Source organism: Mauremys reevesii, linkage group 1 (genome assembly GCF_016161935.1).
Source record: "Mauremys reevesii isolate NIE-2019 linkage group 1, ASM1616193v1, whole genome shotgun sequence".
Classification (NCBI taxonomy): Eukaryota; Metazoa; Chordata; order Testudines; family Geoemydidae; genus Mauremys; species Mauremys reevesii.
The window spans coordinates 60,730,790-60,745,583 of NC_052623.1; the positions used below are offsets into that span (position 1 = coordinate 60,730,790).

The 14,794-nt window shown below is 40.7% G+C and overlaps 1 protein-coding gene and 1 long non-coding RNA gene across 11 annotated transcripts in view; one reads left to right on the plus strand and one right to left on the minus strand.

The window, feature by feature from the left end:
- The window catches only part of LOC120373917, a 61,945-nt gene extending 58,654 nt beyond the window's left edge, over nucleotides 1-3,291 (plus strand). For both annotated transcript variants that reach the window (XR_005585801.1, XR_005585803.1), the window contains exons 2-3: nucleotides 1,010-1,229; nucleotides 3,204-3,291. This is a non-coding gene — a long non-coding RNA (uncharacterized LOC120373917). The remainder of the gene's footprint in view (nucleotides 1-1,009; nucleotides 1,230-3,203) is intronic.
- Nucleotides 3,292-3,655: 364 nt separating this feature from the next.
- The window catches only part of FAM124A (family with sequence similarity 124 member A), a 141,408-nt gene continuing 130,269 nt past the window's right edge, over nucleotides 3,656-14,794 (minus strand). For 4 of the 9 annotated variants that reach the window (XM_039492936.1, XM_039492944.1, XM_039492916.1 and 1 more), the window contains 2 exons: nucleotides 10,225-10,293; nucleotides 3,656-5,362 (listed from right to left, as the gene is read on the minus strand). In XM_039492936.1, coding sequence (XP_039348870.1) covers nucleotides 4,526-5,362; nucleotides 10,225-10,293 — 906 coding nt within the window. In that variant the 3' untranslated portion in view covers nucleotides 3,656-4,525. Of the gene's footprint in view, nucleotides 5,363-10,051; nucleotides 10,294-13,174; nucleotides 14,662-14,794 lie in introns of those variants that run through there. The other 5 variants (XM_039492912.1, XR_005585795.1, XM_039492930.1 and 2 more) reach the window with 5 other exon arrangements.

The window sequence follows — 14,794 nt, forward strand, 5'->3', positions numbered from 1 at the left end:
GGGCCTGTCTCAACACAATGGACTGGACCTGATGACCTCTCAAGGTCCCTTCTAGCCCTACATTTCTGTGATTCTAATACAGGAGACAAAGTTAAGTTGGATTCATGTATGTAGAATTTTTCATATCCTCTGTTAGTCATTTAGCTTTACGGGGATAAATAATTTGCAATAAGAAAAGAGAAATAAGACTTGTTTGCAGAGGTAAATCTGAGTCTAAAATAAGAGACATCTCTTGTATTTAGGGCTGTGTTTATTTTATATTTGCTCTATTAATCAACATGGCCCAGAAGTGATGTGCTTAGGTCTGATACAGTGATCTTTTGAAATCTGAGGAAGGCCTCACTAAAGTAACCAATATGATGCCACTGTGTTTAATAAATGAATACACAGAAGTTTAAATACAATTAACTTTCTGTTTCTATTTTATTTGATAAAAGCAATACATGCTGGCATGGGAGAAGAGAGGAAGTTAAGGGGAAATCTGCAATTTTCTACTGATTCTGTTCATAATATAACAAGTTATATGATACATAAGCAAAATACCATAGCATGAACCTTCTGCATCTCCAGTCATCCGGATAAGTTCAACTCCTTTTTAAATTATAGAAAAGGGAACTAATGAAACTTATTTTAATTGAAACACTCTTCAAAAAGCTGGCTTTTATTTTTATAACATAAAAGATTTCAGTACAATAATATTATTCCGTTTCCTCTCAGTGGAGCATTTTGTGATTCCAAAATTTTGTTACACACCCCATGAATTATTCATACAAAACTTAAAAAATTAGAACATTATTTTCTAGTTAAATATCAGTAAACAGAGTAGGTGTACTTGGAAGAACAGAACCATCTGAGACAATATAAATTCTCTCTTCTGAGTCTGTTAAAATTAATTTGGCTTCCTTCCTATATTGGTTTACGTGATACAGTCTGGAGTTTAGATGTTCCCATTCCCATATATTAACATTAGTTGCTACTTGGTAATTTGCTATCTTGTGCTAATTTGCAGCCTTTCAACATCAACAATACTTCTGATAAAGCCAGGCTATTGCATTCAGCTATGCTGAACTCCAGTCATAAGGCACGCTGTAGATTGACAGATATTTCCAAGTCTTCCCTCCAGCTTCCATCAGGAGTCTGAACACTGACATGGTTCCAGGAACAAATAGACATGTCAGCTGAAGTCAGTTCTCTGAAGATCTTTTGATTCCATGTTCTGATGACTTTTTGTAAGTATTATAAATATTTTGAATATGCTTTTTCCCAAGTAATGAATGATAAAACACTTCTTTTTGACAAGATTGAACCAATTCATTCCTGTTTATTGTCATATCTGAAAGTGGCTAGTGTTGGCAAAATGGCTTCACAATGTTATTTCATCATTTATCTTTGTGCCACCACAAATTTTAGAGAAGAATATTGTGCCATTAGTCTAAACCAGAGGTGGGCCTGAGGGCCACATCGGGGAATAGAAATTGTAGGGTGAGCCATGAATACTCACAAAATTGGGGTTGGGGTGTGGGAGGGGGTGAGGGCTCTGGTTGGGAGGGCAGGCTGGGGCTGGGGCAGGGGCGGCTCTAGAAATCACGCTGCCTGCCGTGGGACCTGCCGCAGTCATGGTCCAGCTGGCCCAGCCTCCCGCCCTCCCCGGCTGCAGGTGACGCCCCCTACATTTTGCCGCCCTAGGCAACAGCTTGTTTTGCTGGTGCCTAGAGCCGCCCCTGGGCTGGGGATAAGGAGTTTGGGGTGCAGGAGGGTGCTCTGGGCTGGGGTTGAGAGGTTTGGAGAGTGGGATCAGGGCTGGGGCGGGGGCATGGGGAGAGGCTCAGGGGTACAGGCTCTGAGTGGCGCTTATCTCAAGCGGCTGCTGGAAGCAGTGGCATATCTCTTCTCCGGCTCCTACGTGGAGCCAGGCGTGGCCAGGAGGCTGTGCATGCTGCCCCATCCGCAGGCACTGCCCCTGCAGCTCCCATTGGAGCACTTAGAAACCGGAGCGGGGTCATGCCGCAGCTTCCAGGAGCCATGTGGAGTGGCCCCCGAGCCAGCACCTCAGCCATAGTGGGTCCAAGCACCAGAGTGGGGCAAGTCCCAGACCCCGCTCCCCAGTGGGAGCTCGCAGGCCGGCTTAAAACGGCTCGGGCCCGCGGGCCGTAGTTTGCCCCCCGCCCTCCTGTCTAAACCTATTGGGCCTGATTCTTCACTGCCTTGCACCTTGCATAGTCATTTGCCAAGTGAGTGCAAAATGCTACCATTCTGATCTGGTAGTGTTCTACACATATTTTGCCCAGCTGTAAATAATTACATATAGCCCATGACAGTGGCGAATCACAGGCCTACTGTGCTCCAACAGTTCTGAGACCCTGCAAAGGACCCTGCAGCATCGAGTCGCAGAGCCTGGGCTCCAGCTGAAGTCTGAATGTTTACACTGCAATTTTTAGCTCCACAGTCCGAGACAGCTGACTCAGCCTCTGAGACTCGATGTTGCAGGTTTTTTAGACATACCCTAAAGTCTGACCTAAACCCCAAGACTCCCATTGACTTTGATGGGCTTTGGAGCAGGCTGATAGTTGGTAAACATTCAAACACCATGTTAAATCCCTCATGCATGCTGTTTCTGCTTCCAAGCATCTCTGAACTGGGTCGTTTATCAAAAGTTGGAGTGAACCCAAACAGCTCTGGGTGGTAGTGGTGGGGAAAGTGCTGATATTCAGCTGGGTGTCCAGATCTGGAATAAAATCCTATTTTTATAGTTAATACAGAAGACAAGGTTTCCACACAGTTCATGTTGTCTCAGTAGCGGACTACAGGCAGGAAACTCATAGATGAGGCAGATGCCCCATTCTCTATCACTGTGGGGGGAAAAAAAGCAAAAAATGCCAAACAGCATAAAGGAGGGTCAGTGAATTGACTGCCAATTCCTTCAAGCCTTTACTGTCAATTTCCTGCCTTTTGTGGATTTGGGTTACAACTTTAATGGTGTTTAAACAGAATGATTTTATATTTATTTCTTCCAGACTGCATTTTTTTTTAAGGATGGTTTGTAGAATGGTATAAACTGTATATTTAGTTGGGGGTTAGAATGGAGGTTTCTGGAGCTGTTCCACTCTCTTATGTAACTATTTATTTAGGCTGTTTTAAAATGAATAGTATTGTTCTGAGTAACGCTGCTGAGTAATACACACAAGATCATTTTTCCTCCCTAGTTTTATTTACTGACTATCAGAGTGGATCTTCTGCAGCTGTACCTGTCTATTGATTAAATACAGATTTGTATACACTACTTTAAACCAGGTAATGTTCTAAGTGCCTAGACCAGAACAGCATTCAGTGTCAGTAGTGTTTAACATAGAGATATATTGTCAGAAAAATTTGAAATAGATGGTAAAAATCCTTATAAAGGTACTTAGCCATTTCTCAGACTAATGGCTTCTCCATGTAAATGTTTTTTCAAAATATCAAAAGTAATTACACCATAACAGCTTGCCACATTATACTGTACCAACTTGCCAAAAATGTAACTTGATAAAAAGGCCAGTACAATTCTACATGTTTTTCCCTTTAGATAAATTAAAAATTCAAACAACTTTGGCAAGAAATTTGTTTTACACAGAAATTGGGCTGGGACCACCAATATTATGTTTATGTAAGAGGTGAATTTTTTACAACCAAAATAACAAACCCCTAAAAATAGGGAGCTGCAGTGCATTTTTAACAGTGGATCACCCTGCTCCCTTCCCATATGATGAAAAACACTTTTGACTTGGGGGGAGGAGGGGAGATGGGGAGAAAAGCTCCTCAAAATTCCCCTCATGGCATTTTCCCAAAACCAGTCCATCAGACTGGGGATGTGGTGTGGGTTCCTTCTTCCCCATGGGGAGAAAACGTCCTGTTTGTTCCAAGTCTGCAGATTCTCAAAGATCAGCTAGAGGCCTGTGTCTCTACACTAGTTCTGGGGCCCTCAGCATCCTTGTCTGGCTCCACTGGAGTCATGCTGCTAGGGTCTGCCCTTTTCATAGCTGCTGCTGGAACCTCATAAAGGAGGTGGGGAAGGGTTTGTCAGCATGGAGAGAGCTTCTCAGAAAAGTTAATGCAGCTTGAGGTTGTATTTTCTTTTCAGCATCTTTACAGATACTTGTCAGGGAAAGGTGGGTTACCATGTGCATCCCTGGGCACTTCCTGCTCTACACGCTAAGGGTCAGTCTCCCAAACCCCCTTCTCCAGAGCTGAAGGACACTGAGCACAACCCCCCTACTTGCACAGCTATGGACAGATCTACACATCAAGGATCCCCTCTGCATGAATCCAGTGGACACAGTCTCACCTGATATTATAGTACACATTTATGAGGCACCCATTACAGTGGTGTGTGAGAACCTTTTACAACATTTAGCACACAGTGATGTAACACCCTCCCCTCAGGAAGGAGCAAGGAACTTGCCAGCCCAGATGGCTCAGATGATGGAAATGCACTGCTGTAATTCACATATGCAGAAATTTACATTAAAAGGTTCAGCATGGAGAAAGCTCAGATGTAGAATTCCTCCTCGTTGGCTGGAGAGCCTGGATGAATGCTGCCAGGTGTTTTCCTGTTATTCAGAGAACAAGGGGTTGCTCTTGGTGACTGTCTGAGTTGGCAGTGAGATGCTAAGGGGGATGCTGAAGATGACAAGAGCGAGCTGGAAGACCACTCGGAGAGAGATGGAAGTGAACCACTAGGGAGCTCAAGGGTACTGCACATGACTGACAACGGCCTTCCCCTAGAGACAGCCTGTTTAGATCTACTGACACTTTGCCTTTGTGAGGGAAGAGTAGCTTCCAAATCACTGCAAAATCCATTAAAGGTAGAGTAGGCTGAGACCACGGACAGATCTGAGAAGGACAGCTTCATCCCTGTGTCGACATCAGTCTCCTGTGAACCCTCCAAGTCCTCAATATTAAGCTTGGGGCTGCATCTCCATGTTTTTAACCTGTTCACAGGTGACTCAGTATTTAAATTGTGGAATGGTTCACTAAAGTTAAAGGAGTCAGATGCCGGAGAGGAGCTGCTTGTGGGCAAGCAGAACAGAGACTTGCTTCGCTGAAATGACCATGAAATGCTGGAGGCACTACTGGATCTTCGGGTGAAGTCTCCTTGGTCACCATTTCTTAAGTCCTGCTGGGAGATGCCAAGGTACTGACCAAGGCCATTTGCCCGATGCAGCTTGATTTGACCAGCTGAGTTCAGATGCTCACTAGTTTGATCGGGGGTAGGTCCGTGACTGTGAGGAATGTAGCTTGGTGAAGGAGTGAAACGGGAATCCCTTGAAGATGGGAAATGAAGCTTGTTCTGCTTAGCAGACTTCCTATACCAAATACGTGTCTGCTGTGGGAGGGGGGAAAGAAAAGAGGAAAGACCACATTAACACAGACTTGGCAATTTTACAACTGTAAGTCTCCGTTGTTGAACCGTTACTGCATGTAACTATAAAGCAGACTGTCACTCAGTACAGTCACAGTAAATATTTCACTTTAATAATAAAGAGAAAGCACTGTGCCAAAATCCAAATATTTATATAAGGGTCCTTGGAGGAAAACAAAAGTGAATTGGCCTGGAGCTTTAAAACTGTCCTGCCTCAGAGGGTGAATTCCATGAAACAGTGAGATCCTGAGAAAGACACTCATCTCTTGGAAGACAGGTGAAATTTTAAGACTCTAGGACTATAGCAAAATTTTCAGATGAGCTCTGAGAATTCTCTATGTAATAGTCTATATGAGATTTCAAAATGCTGAGCTCAGAAAGACCCTTTGGAAAGGCATCTAATTTTATTCCAATTTAAAAAAACCTGGCTCTTTACTTGTTTTTTATGTCTCATCGGACAGTCAGTAAAAGCCTGGATTGATTGATTGATTGATTACATACTTAGTATGTGAAAAAACAAAACTATAGGAAATTGACATAAAAAAATCTCTGAAGCTTGTGTGTTGACGCTCAGGGAAAAATTGGATGGGTGAGAGGAGCAAGCTACTCCAGCTCACTAGGTTTTCCTTTTTATCACAAAATCCCAGAGTTTTTCTAATTCTGAATTTTAATATATTGATTGGGTTTTACTTAAAAGGTTAAATAAATCAAAGAAAAACTGTTTATTGGTATTAACAAATTCAACCAGCATGGACTTTTTAACTAATACAGATTATTATATGACTTCATTCATACTCTACTTCCAGGATTTCTTCTTTTAGTAAAGGTAGTTGAAGATGAATAGTGTAAATGCCAACCACTGTTACTGTTCTTTCTCCATTCATTTCTTCACTAAGGGTGCTGAGAAATTTGCTACATTCTTCCTTTTGATTTTGACCGCTGACGTAAACCCAGAAATCTCATTCTCCCTCTTTTTCTCTGGAACTCACCAACGCTTCTACTTCTCTCTCCATCCAACTAATCCCCTCCCTTATATTTTCTAGGAATGAAAAGGGCAGGTTACTTACCTGTAACTAGAGGTTCTTTGAGATGCGTGATCCATATCTGTATTCCACTGAGGGGATTCAAAATCTGTGCTTCCTGCCTACCTTTTGTCACTCTTGTGAGCCTTGGAACAACTCGTTCCTCCATGGCCGGAACTCGTTGACAGGGCAACGTCCTTCTTGGACTTGGAGGAAGACTTATGGCCATGCTTATGCGCATGCTTCCATGACTCATGGCTAGGTCCCTGCATTGGGTCTGTAGCTCTGGTACTGGCGGAGCCAGATGGAGTTTCCGTGGTAGGGGGGGCACTCTAAGGTTGCTCAGGCTGATGGACAGGGGGGATTCCCTGGCCAGGATCCGATTTTGGCCCCATTGCAGCCTCCATGATGTGATTTTTGAGGCAAAGAGCTCAGCTTTCCCATGTACGGACAGGGAAGGAGAGGAAGATACTGCACCTGGATGTGATGTGGGATTTCCCCAAACAGTACAAACAGCACCGGTGCTCGTCACTGATGGAAAACAAACGAGGGCAGGAAGCCCAGATTTTGAATCCCCTCGGTGGAATACAATAGGGACCATCACTTGAAGAAGAACTTCATGGCCATCAACAGCCCTTTCTCCCCAGCCTTCAACCTCAATTCTAAAGATAGAAGGGCACCAATGCCACCACTGTCATCTATAGCCTTGCCCTCATATCATTACCCTGAAACACTCCAATTCTTAGTGTCAGTCAAAACCAGTATCTCCCACTCTTTGAAAAACACTCACGTCACCCTTCTCTTTTAACATTGCCCTATCTCCAAGATCTATTGTCTGAGCAAGGGACCCTTCTCCCCCCACTCCCGCCCATCCCCCCGACTCCTAGCAAACCTTTTTTGAATGGTTAATTACTTCCTGGATCCTTCTCCTCATATTAGTTATTTCAATATGGCTTCAGCAGTTTGTATTTAAATCACTTCTTTTGAAAGCTTTACTGGAATTTCTCACATGATGCAAAATACCAAATTTTGCCCCCAGATATGCTTACATGCAATTCCCACAGACTGCAGCAGGAGCTTCACACACATCCAAAGTGAGAATTAGGCCCAAATAAGCCAATACTTTATTTATTGTCCTCCACCTCATGACTTAACACAGCCTGGTTCAAATACTGTACCACACAGATAGTGTATCAGAACTGAGAAAGTATCTCACCTCTCAAGCTTCCACATCCATTACTAGACAGCTTGCAGACTTATTCAGCAAATACCTTAGTTGTTTATACTTTAAATGATATTACTAGATACATTTTAAGAATTTTAAGACGGTAACAACTGGAATTTAGTGTAGATAGCAACTTACTGTTACTTTAATGCCTAGACAACCTCCAAGCATTGTTGTTGCTCATTGCTCACTACTGCACACCCCAATGGTCTTAGAGGCAAAGATGTGCTGTTTAAATCTTTCATTATCTATTACATTGATTTTAGAGGTAACAAGGTACTTTCACATCTGCAAAAAATTGTTTGCTCATTTGTAACTGTCCATGCCAAGGGTGCGTTATGGGACATAAACCCTGTTGAGTTCTTTTATGTATTGTAGATGAATACACTAACACATGAAGCTATGGTAATTCATAATCCATCTTTTCATCCATCATAATCCATAATCCATCCATCCATAATGTAATAGGCTATTCTTCTTAATGCCATACAGAACTAACAATCTTTGACTAAAATTAGCTATGGTACTGTACCAGCTTCATTAATAGATAAGGGATCAAGATTTCAAAAGAGTCAAACAGAATGGCTCAAATTGAATGGTAGTCAATGAAGTTTTACCAGAGATGAATTTGGAGCTATATTATTTTTATTTATGCAGAAGGCAAGATAAGTTTTAGAAATTATGCAGATGCTCTTAATAGGTGTATATTGATGAAAAAAACATCAATTTGTATTTGAAGACATTTCTGGATAGCCTACTGAATGCAGTATTTCATTTTCAAGGACACAAACAAATTATCTTATCACTTCCTGTGTTTGTGCAGGAAATTATTTTGTTATATTGTTGTCCAGTATATGAATACAGTTTACACTCACTAATGGTTCTGATTTTCTCTGCAGAATTGTTCTACTGTGAGATAAACTGCATGGCAAACAGATTAAGTAATTAAAAATTAAATAGGTGATAAATATTTAGACAAAACATGCACTGGTAGAAACTGAAGCTAGACTCAATGGGACTCCTTGCAGGTGTTAAGAGTCCTTATTTGTGGATTCCTGGACTGGGGCCTTTGAAATATTAGATCACAAATACAGTTATCAAGTCAAATGACTTGTACTAGAAGATCTAAAAAATGCTTTGGGGGACAGATCTAACATTGGCAAAGAGGATGGTCTTATGGATAATGCAAAGGACTGGAAATCTAAAGGACATATGGATTCTACTCTTGCACTGTGACGTCTTTGCCAAGTTACTATATCCCTGCACCACAGTTTCTTTATGTAAAAATATTTGTAATAAGATGACCTATAATTTATGGGTCACATTTTCAAATACCCTCTTAAATTATACGGGCAAGTGCAATATTTACTAGAACACTTTCAGAAGCCCTTTACCCCACATCATGGAAAACCATCCTAACAACGAGATTTATTATTAGACTGTACAATAATCTCCCAAGTGAAGTAGTGGAAATTCCATCTCTTGGCACATTTTATAGCAGACCGGAGAAAACACTAGCAAATGTAGATTAGAGGATACTCCTCTATTGGTAGAGAGCTGGATTAGATAAATGAATAGGACTTTTCCATCTCTAAATTCTGATTTGCTGGAGATCACAGAGGGAAACCATATTTTAGCCTGGATTAAAACTCAGGGGAAATTGGCTCTCAGTCCTGTGTTGAGGCCACTACACCATGCCTCTACTTACTAGCCAACTACTGTATACAGAGAGCTAGGCAATTTGCTGTTCCTCTTTGCTTTTACCAATTAAATGTATATAAAAAATTTAAAAAATAATAAAACAATTGGAACCCATTTTCAGAATGTGATGGACCAAAATGATACATGAAACATGAACAAGAGAGACTCATCTTCCTCTGCTGTTCTGACCTTGGAGAGATGAAAATAGAAAAACACTTGTTTTTATCTGTTAAAGTAAATGACATGGACATCTCAGATGTTCTTTTTAGCATAATGCCTTTATATTCTCCATGTGGGGCAGATCTTTTGTCTGACTTCAGAAGCAAAATCTCATACTTTTTTTTCCTTCAGCCTCCTTACAGTTTGCTTTTTGCAATGCCCATTACCTCACTGCAGACTGACAAAGCACTGTCTGGAATATCTGTGCTGCTTGTATTAGAAACAAAAGCTCCAGCTACATTGGAAAAGGATCAGCCATCTGACAGAACAAAAACTCTGTGTACAAACTGACACGCCACTTGTGCAGCCCCTAGAACACCAAAAAAGGTTGATTTTGATTGAAATTCCAAATAGAGAGGATGATATATCTGTCCACACCATCTAAGCCTTTGCATGAATACCCATAAGAGAACAATTGTTGATTGAACAGATTAGCTTTATAGTAAAAAGTAATGTATTTTTTAAACCTAATGCTTGGTTGGTTACCCATGCTCACTGTAGTCTTCACAAATCTTCATGCAGTCTATGGGAAATTACAATCTCTCCACATCAAAACAGAATTTTTGAAGGATATTCAGTCAAACATTCAGAAATCAAGGAAACAAGTTTTGGTGAAAGTTACAGAGATCTACAGAGTCTATGTTATTAGGGCCTCCTACATCTGATGAGAAGAATCCAGGGCTGCTAGTTAACGTTTTGCATGTTGACAGAAGAAAGGAAATTTCCACCTTTAAAAAAAAAGATTTCTCTTATTAGTCATTTTTATTTCAGTAGTTCCTACAGGCCTCAACTGAGACCAGGCCCTGTACAAACACAGAATAAGGGACAGTCCCAACTACAAAGATCTAAGGGCCCGATTTTGACACCCTTCCTCACACCAATTAGTATCTTACTCTGTTAGATGGGCTGTTGTATTAACTTCGATGGAATATATGGACCCAAAGAGTCAAAGGTGTTAAAATGACTTTGTCAGCGATCTCTGCCTGCTTAGTACCATGGCAAACACATTATTACAAATCTGTTAAATCCTTTATTAAAGATACAGAAAAGAAGGAAACAGTTCAGCATTTGACATGTAAAGTATTAAAGATAGTAATAACTGTCCTTTTGCGGGGGTGGGGGAGAGCTAACCTCAGCTATAAGAGGTTAGCTGAGATAAACTGGAGATGTTACTGCTATTGTTGTTGGAAGTCTGATTCGGTTTCCTAGAAGACAAAACAAGACAAATACACACAAAAGGGGAGAGAAAAGAACAGCAAATATAGAAAATGCAGCTTCGGTCTCTGGTTGACTTTCATGTGCAACCTCACTGATGGCAAAACACAGGCATGGCATTTAATCTTATTAGCCTCTCTGAGATCTGACAAACTTGTATCAGCACTAAGGTACTTAGAGCATAGCTTTTAGTTTCCTCTCTGGTCAGAGAGTTTCATCAATGTTGCAAAATGTCCAATCTTGGCTGGCTAAGGCAGACTCTTATTAGACAAGAAGAAAACAAGAGAGGGATATGAAAGAGAACAAAGTGAAGGAAAATGACACACATGGGCAGGGATGACAAAATCTCACATCCCAGCTGATGGTTGGGATTTAGCCAGAGCCAGTGGAGGAGGTGATATCATCAGGATCCCACTCTCTCTCTCTGACCCAGTCCAGTCAGGACATCTCTCAGGATCAGGGCAACTGAGGCTGAACAGTGTCATGGTAGATCCCGAGGTTCCAGGAAATGGCAGGGTGGCAGCCATGATGGTGAAGCTCACTCCTTCCTTGTCTTTCAGTCAGCCAGTATCCACATCCGTCCGTAATCCCCCCAAAGTCTTTTCTTTTCAAGAACCCCCAAAAGCAGTGGTGTGTGTGTGTGTGATGGAATAGCCCATCCCCTCATTATTTTGTTTACTAATTAGGCTTAATTCCCAACACACCAATATTGGTCCATTGATTTTTGATCCCACACTTTTCTTGTTTACCAGGCATGATCCTTGAGTTATATTAGTAGGCCTCTTTGTCTGGACTAATTCAATGTCTGTCTCCCTTTTGCACCTTTCCCCATCAACATTTGTTACAGATTATTATGACATTTTAGAAACTTTCACTCACTTTTTACAGCTGAGCTCACAATTACAGTAAATTTGTAATCCCAGTCATCATATAGGAATCTTATAACATTATATATGTACACTGGCTTCTTTTGACTGTATGTTATGTTTAAAATGGCATTCGATATATTGATATTCTATTTCAGGTAATTTTTTAAATAAAAAGATATAAAAGAGGTTCTCTCTCACTCATGGTGAAGGACAGAACGGCTGAAAGATCACTTCCTGTTTTACTTAGCTTCCAAGACCTCCGTTTAGGATTGTGTGTTTCTATTAAAACCATCACTGATACTAGAGAACCCACAAACATCTAAGGCAGAAAAGGCAGAGCACATCTTGCAGGAGAAACACTGAGAGGACAACATTTTTTAAAACAGGAGGCAAAAGTTAGGTTCTTATATCTGTAATTAGACGTGTCTTATTGAGTCCACTGTTATACAAATGGTCTGTCGTTTTCAGCAACATGTCCAACACATGCCTATCACAAGATGTGGTGTACCTCATCCAGTGCACTAAATTCCCCAATAAAAATGATGTGGGTGAAACCAGACAATCACTACGCTCTCGAATGAACTCACACAGAAAAACGATAAAAGATAAAAATACCACATCACCTATGGGGGAACACTTTTCACAAAATGATCACTCCATATATGACCTCTCAGTCCTTGTCCTCAAAGGAAACCTACACAAAAGATGAGGCTAGAAGCTTAAATTCATAACTTTATTAGATATTAAAAATCTAAAGACACTAGATTTATGGCTTAGAACAACCATCTATAAGCCACTAATCCCCTTTTTTGTCTTATGAGTGCAGGAGTGTTAAGAGGACACTTCACCCTGAATGGTCCCTTGAAATATGTGTTAACTATTTATGCTAAACAATCTGTTCCACCTTGTATTTAGCTGTGATGCTCTGAGTACCTTTCTTAGACCTGAAGAAGAGCCCTGCGTAGCTTGAAAGCTTGTCTTTTTAACCAGCAGAAGTTGGTCCAATAACAGATATGACTTCACCTACCTTGTTTCTTTAATTTTTAGCACACTAAGAAAATAAAGGAAACTTTTGTAAAGGCTATTCTTTTTGTCCTTCTGTCCAGTCAAAATCCCTCCTTGCCTTCCTTTCCTTTTACTGTTCATCAAATTTGTTCTATCCACTTGCACCATTAATTTAAGGTGTCTCATATCTAGAGTAATATCTAGAGTAATATCTTTTCTTTAATCACCATCCTTTAGTTTTGTTCTGCAGAAATCGTACTTCCCCACCATTTTTGGCAGCTGTCCTTGACTTTCTATTTCCTTTACACCTCCTTTGATTTCTAGTTAGTTTGTTCCCCTCTCTTCCCTTTTGTTCTTTTAACTGCAATTGCTCAGACTTTGAAAATAGAAATGCACTCTGCTATTTATCTCAAAGTGTTTGTAGCTATACTGGTTTTGAAGAACATAGGCAAGATAGATAAAGGCAAACCTTTTACTGGATTAACAAATAAATTGTCATATACAAGCTTCTGATCCCTTTTTATATAGTACAACTTATTTGATATTCATTTAGCTCAGTAACCTTAATTCTTCCTGTCTTTAAATATTTTGTACTGTACATATTTATCATGGCCATACAGAATGCCTTCATTTACATAGGTGGAATACCTCTGCACTCACAGTTTGACTTTTGGGAGTTACACTGAAATGCTTGACAGTTATTTACTGAACTACTACATACATTGTAAAAATTCAACACATGAAAATAATGACAGAACCAGTACTGATCATAGACAATCTTGCTCACACTAAATCCAACAACATATCTACCTTTGACTTCAGCTGGAATAAGATCAGGCTGTTTGAGTTAATTTGAGGAAGCAGACAAAGCAAACATGCCACAACAAAACATTTTTGGAGGGTGTTATCTTCGCAAACAAAGGATATCAAATGCCAGACTCATCCATTAATACTTTTTTTCCTTGCTCTTACTTAATCTAAGCTTCCCAATAATTGCATTTGCAGACTGGGTTATGAGGATGGATCAATCTTACTGGTTGGCAGGAGTCCCAACCCCTGTAAGTATACTACAAGATACACATAGGTCACATTGCTGAAGTATATTAAAATCTCAGTCACATTAAATACTTTCTTATTACTCTGAAGTATAGATTTATTATTGGTGTGTATAAGTGATACTTTTGGCATGTGGAGATAATCAATTGAGTATGTAGCAATCAAAAATATTCTTGTTATTAATAACACAAACCTATATGCAAGCTGAAAAATATTAGAATGTCATTCTGATGGGAGGTGAAAATTAATATGGATACTGTGGCAATAGCCATGGAATGTTTAAACCCCTGTACAGTACCCTAAGCAAAGACATTACAATTTTTTTCATTCAGTGTCATTGTGCTGTAAATTATTGTAGTTGGAAGATTCACTATTAAAAACTGGAATCGGAGAGAATTTCACTGTTCAAGAGATTACTAATGGGATATGGACCCTTTAATCTATAGAAGAAAAGCAGTAAGTGAAGGTGATCACAAGTGGTTACCACATCAAGGTGGTTCGTGGCCATTCTGAAATGAACTGGTTATCCCAACCTAGTGCCTAACCAGTCCAAATCACAAAAACCAGTCCAACAACTAAAATGAGTGTCAGTCTCAGCAGAAAGGCCAAGGACTGGATGGTCAGGAAGAGCGAATTGCCTTCTCAGCTGCAGTCCGACTTGAGGCACCTATGTGGGGCAGTGCCGTTGCTGCCAGTGGAGCAAGGGGTAGAGCTACTGCATAAGTGGGATCTGCAATAGCGAGGTGCACGGGTGTGGTGATCTTGCCAGTGAGAAGAGCTACGGGCACACAGCCGCTACATTGCAGAGATGGTCTGCGCACACTCAACTCTGCAGAAGTGTGCAGAGGACAGAAGGAGATATGGGTGCTCAGCAAGTTCAAGCAGAACTTCCCACAACTGTCCGCATCCTGAGCTCCACGAAGCAAAAGGATCAAACCTATGGTGCCTGTTCTGTAGATAGAGAACTTCAGTAGCAAGGGCACCTTTCACAAAGAAAATTCACTGTAAACCTCCCCGCTTTAAAATCGGAATGATTACATTCTTCTAAATGTAAAGGTCTAACTTTCCTTGATCTGTCCCATGG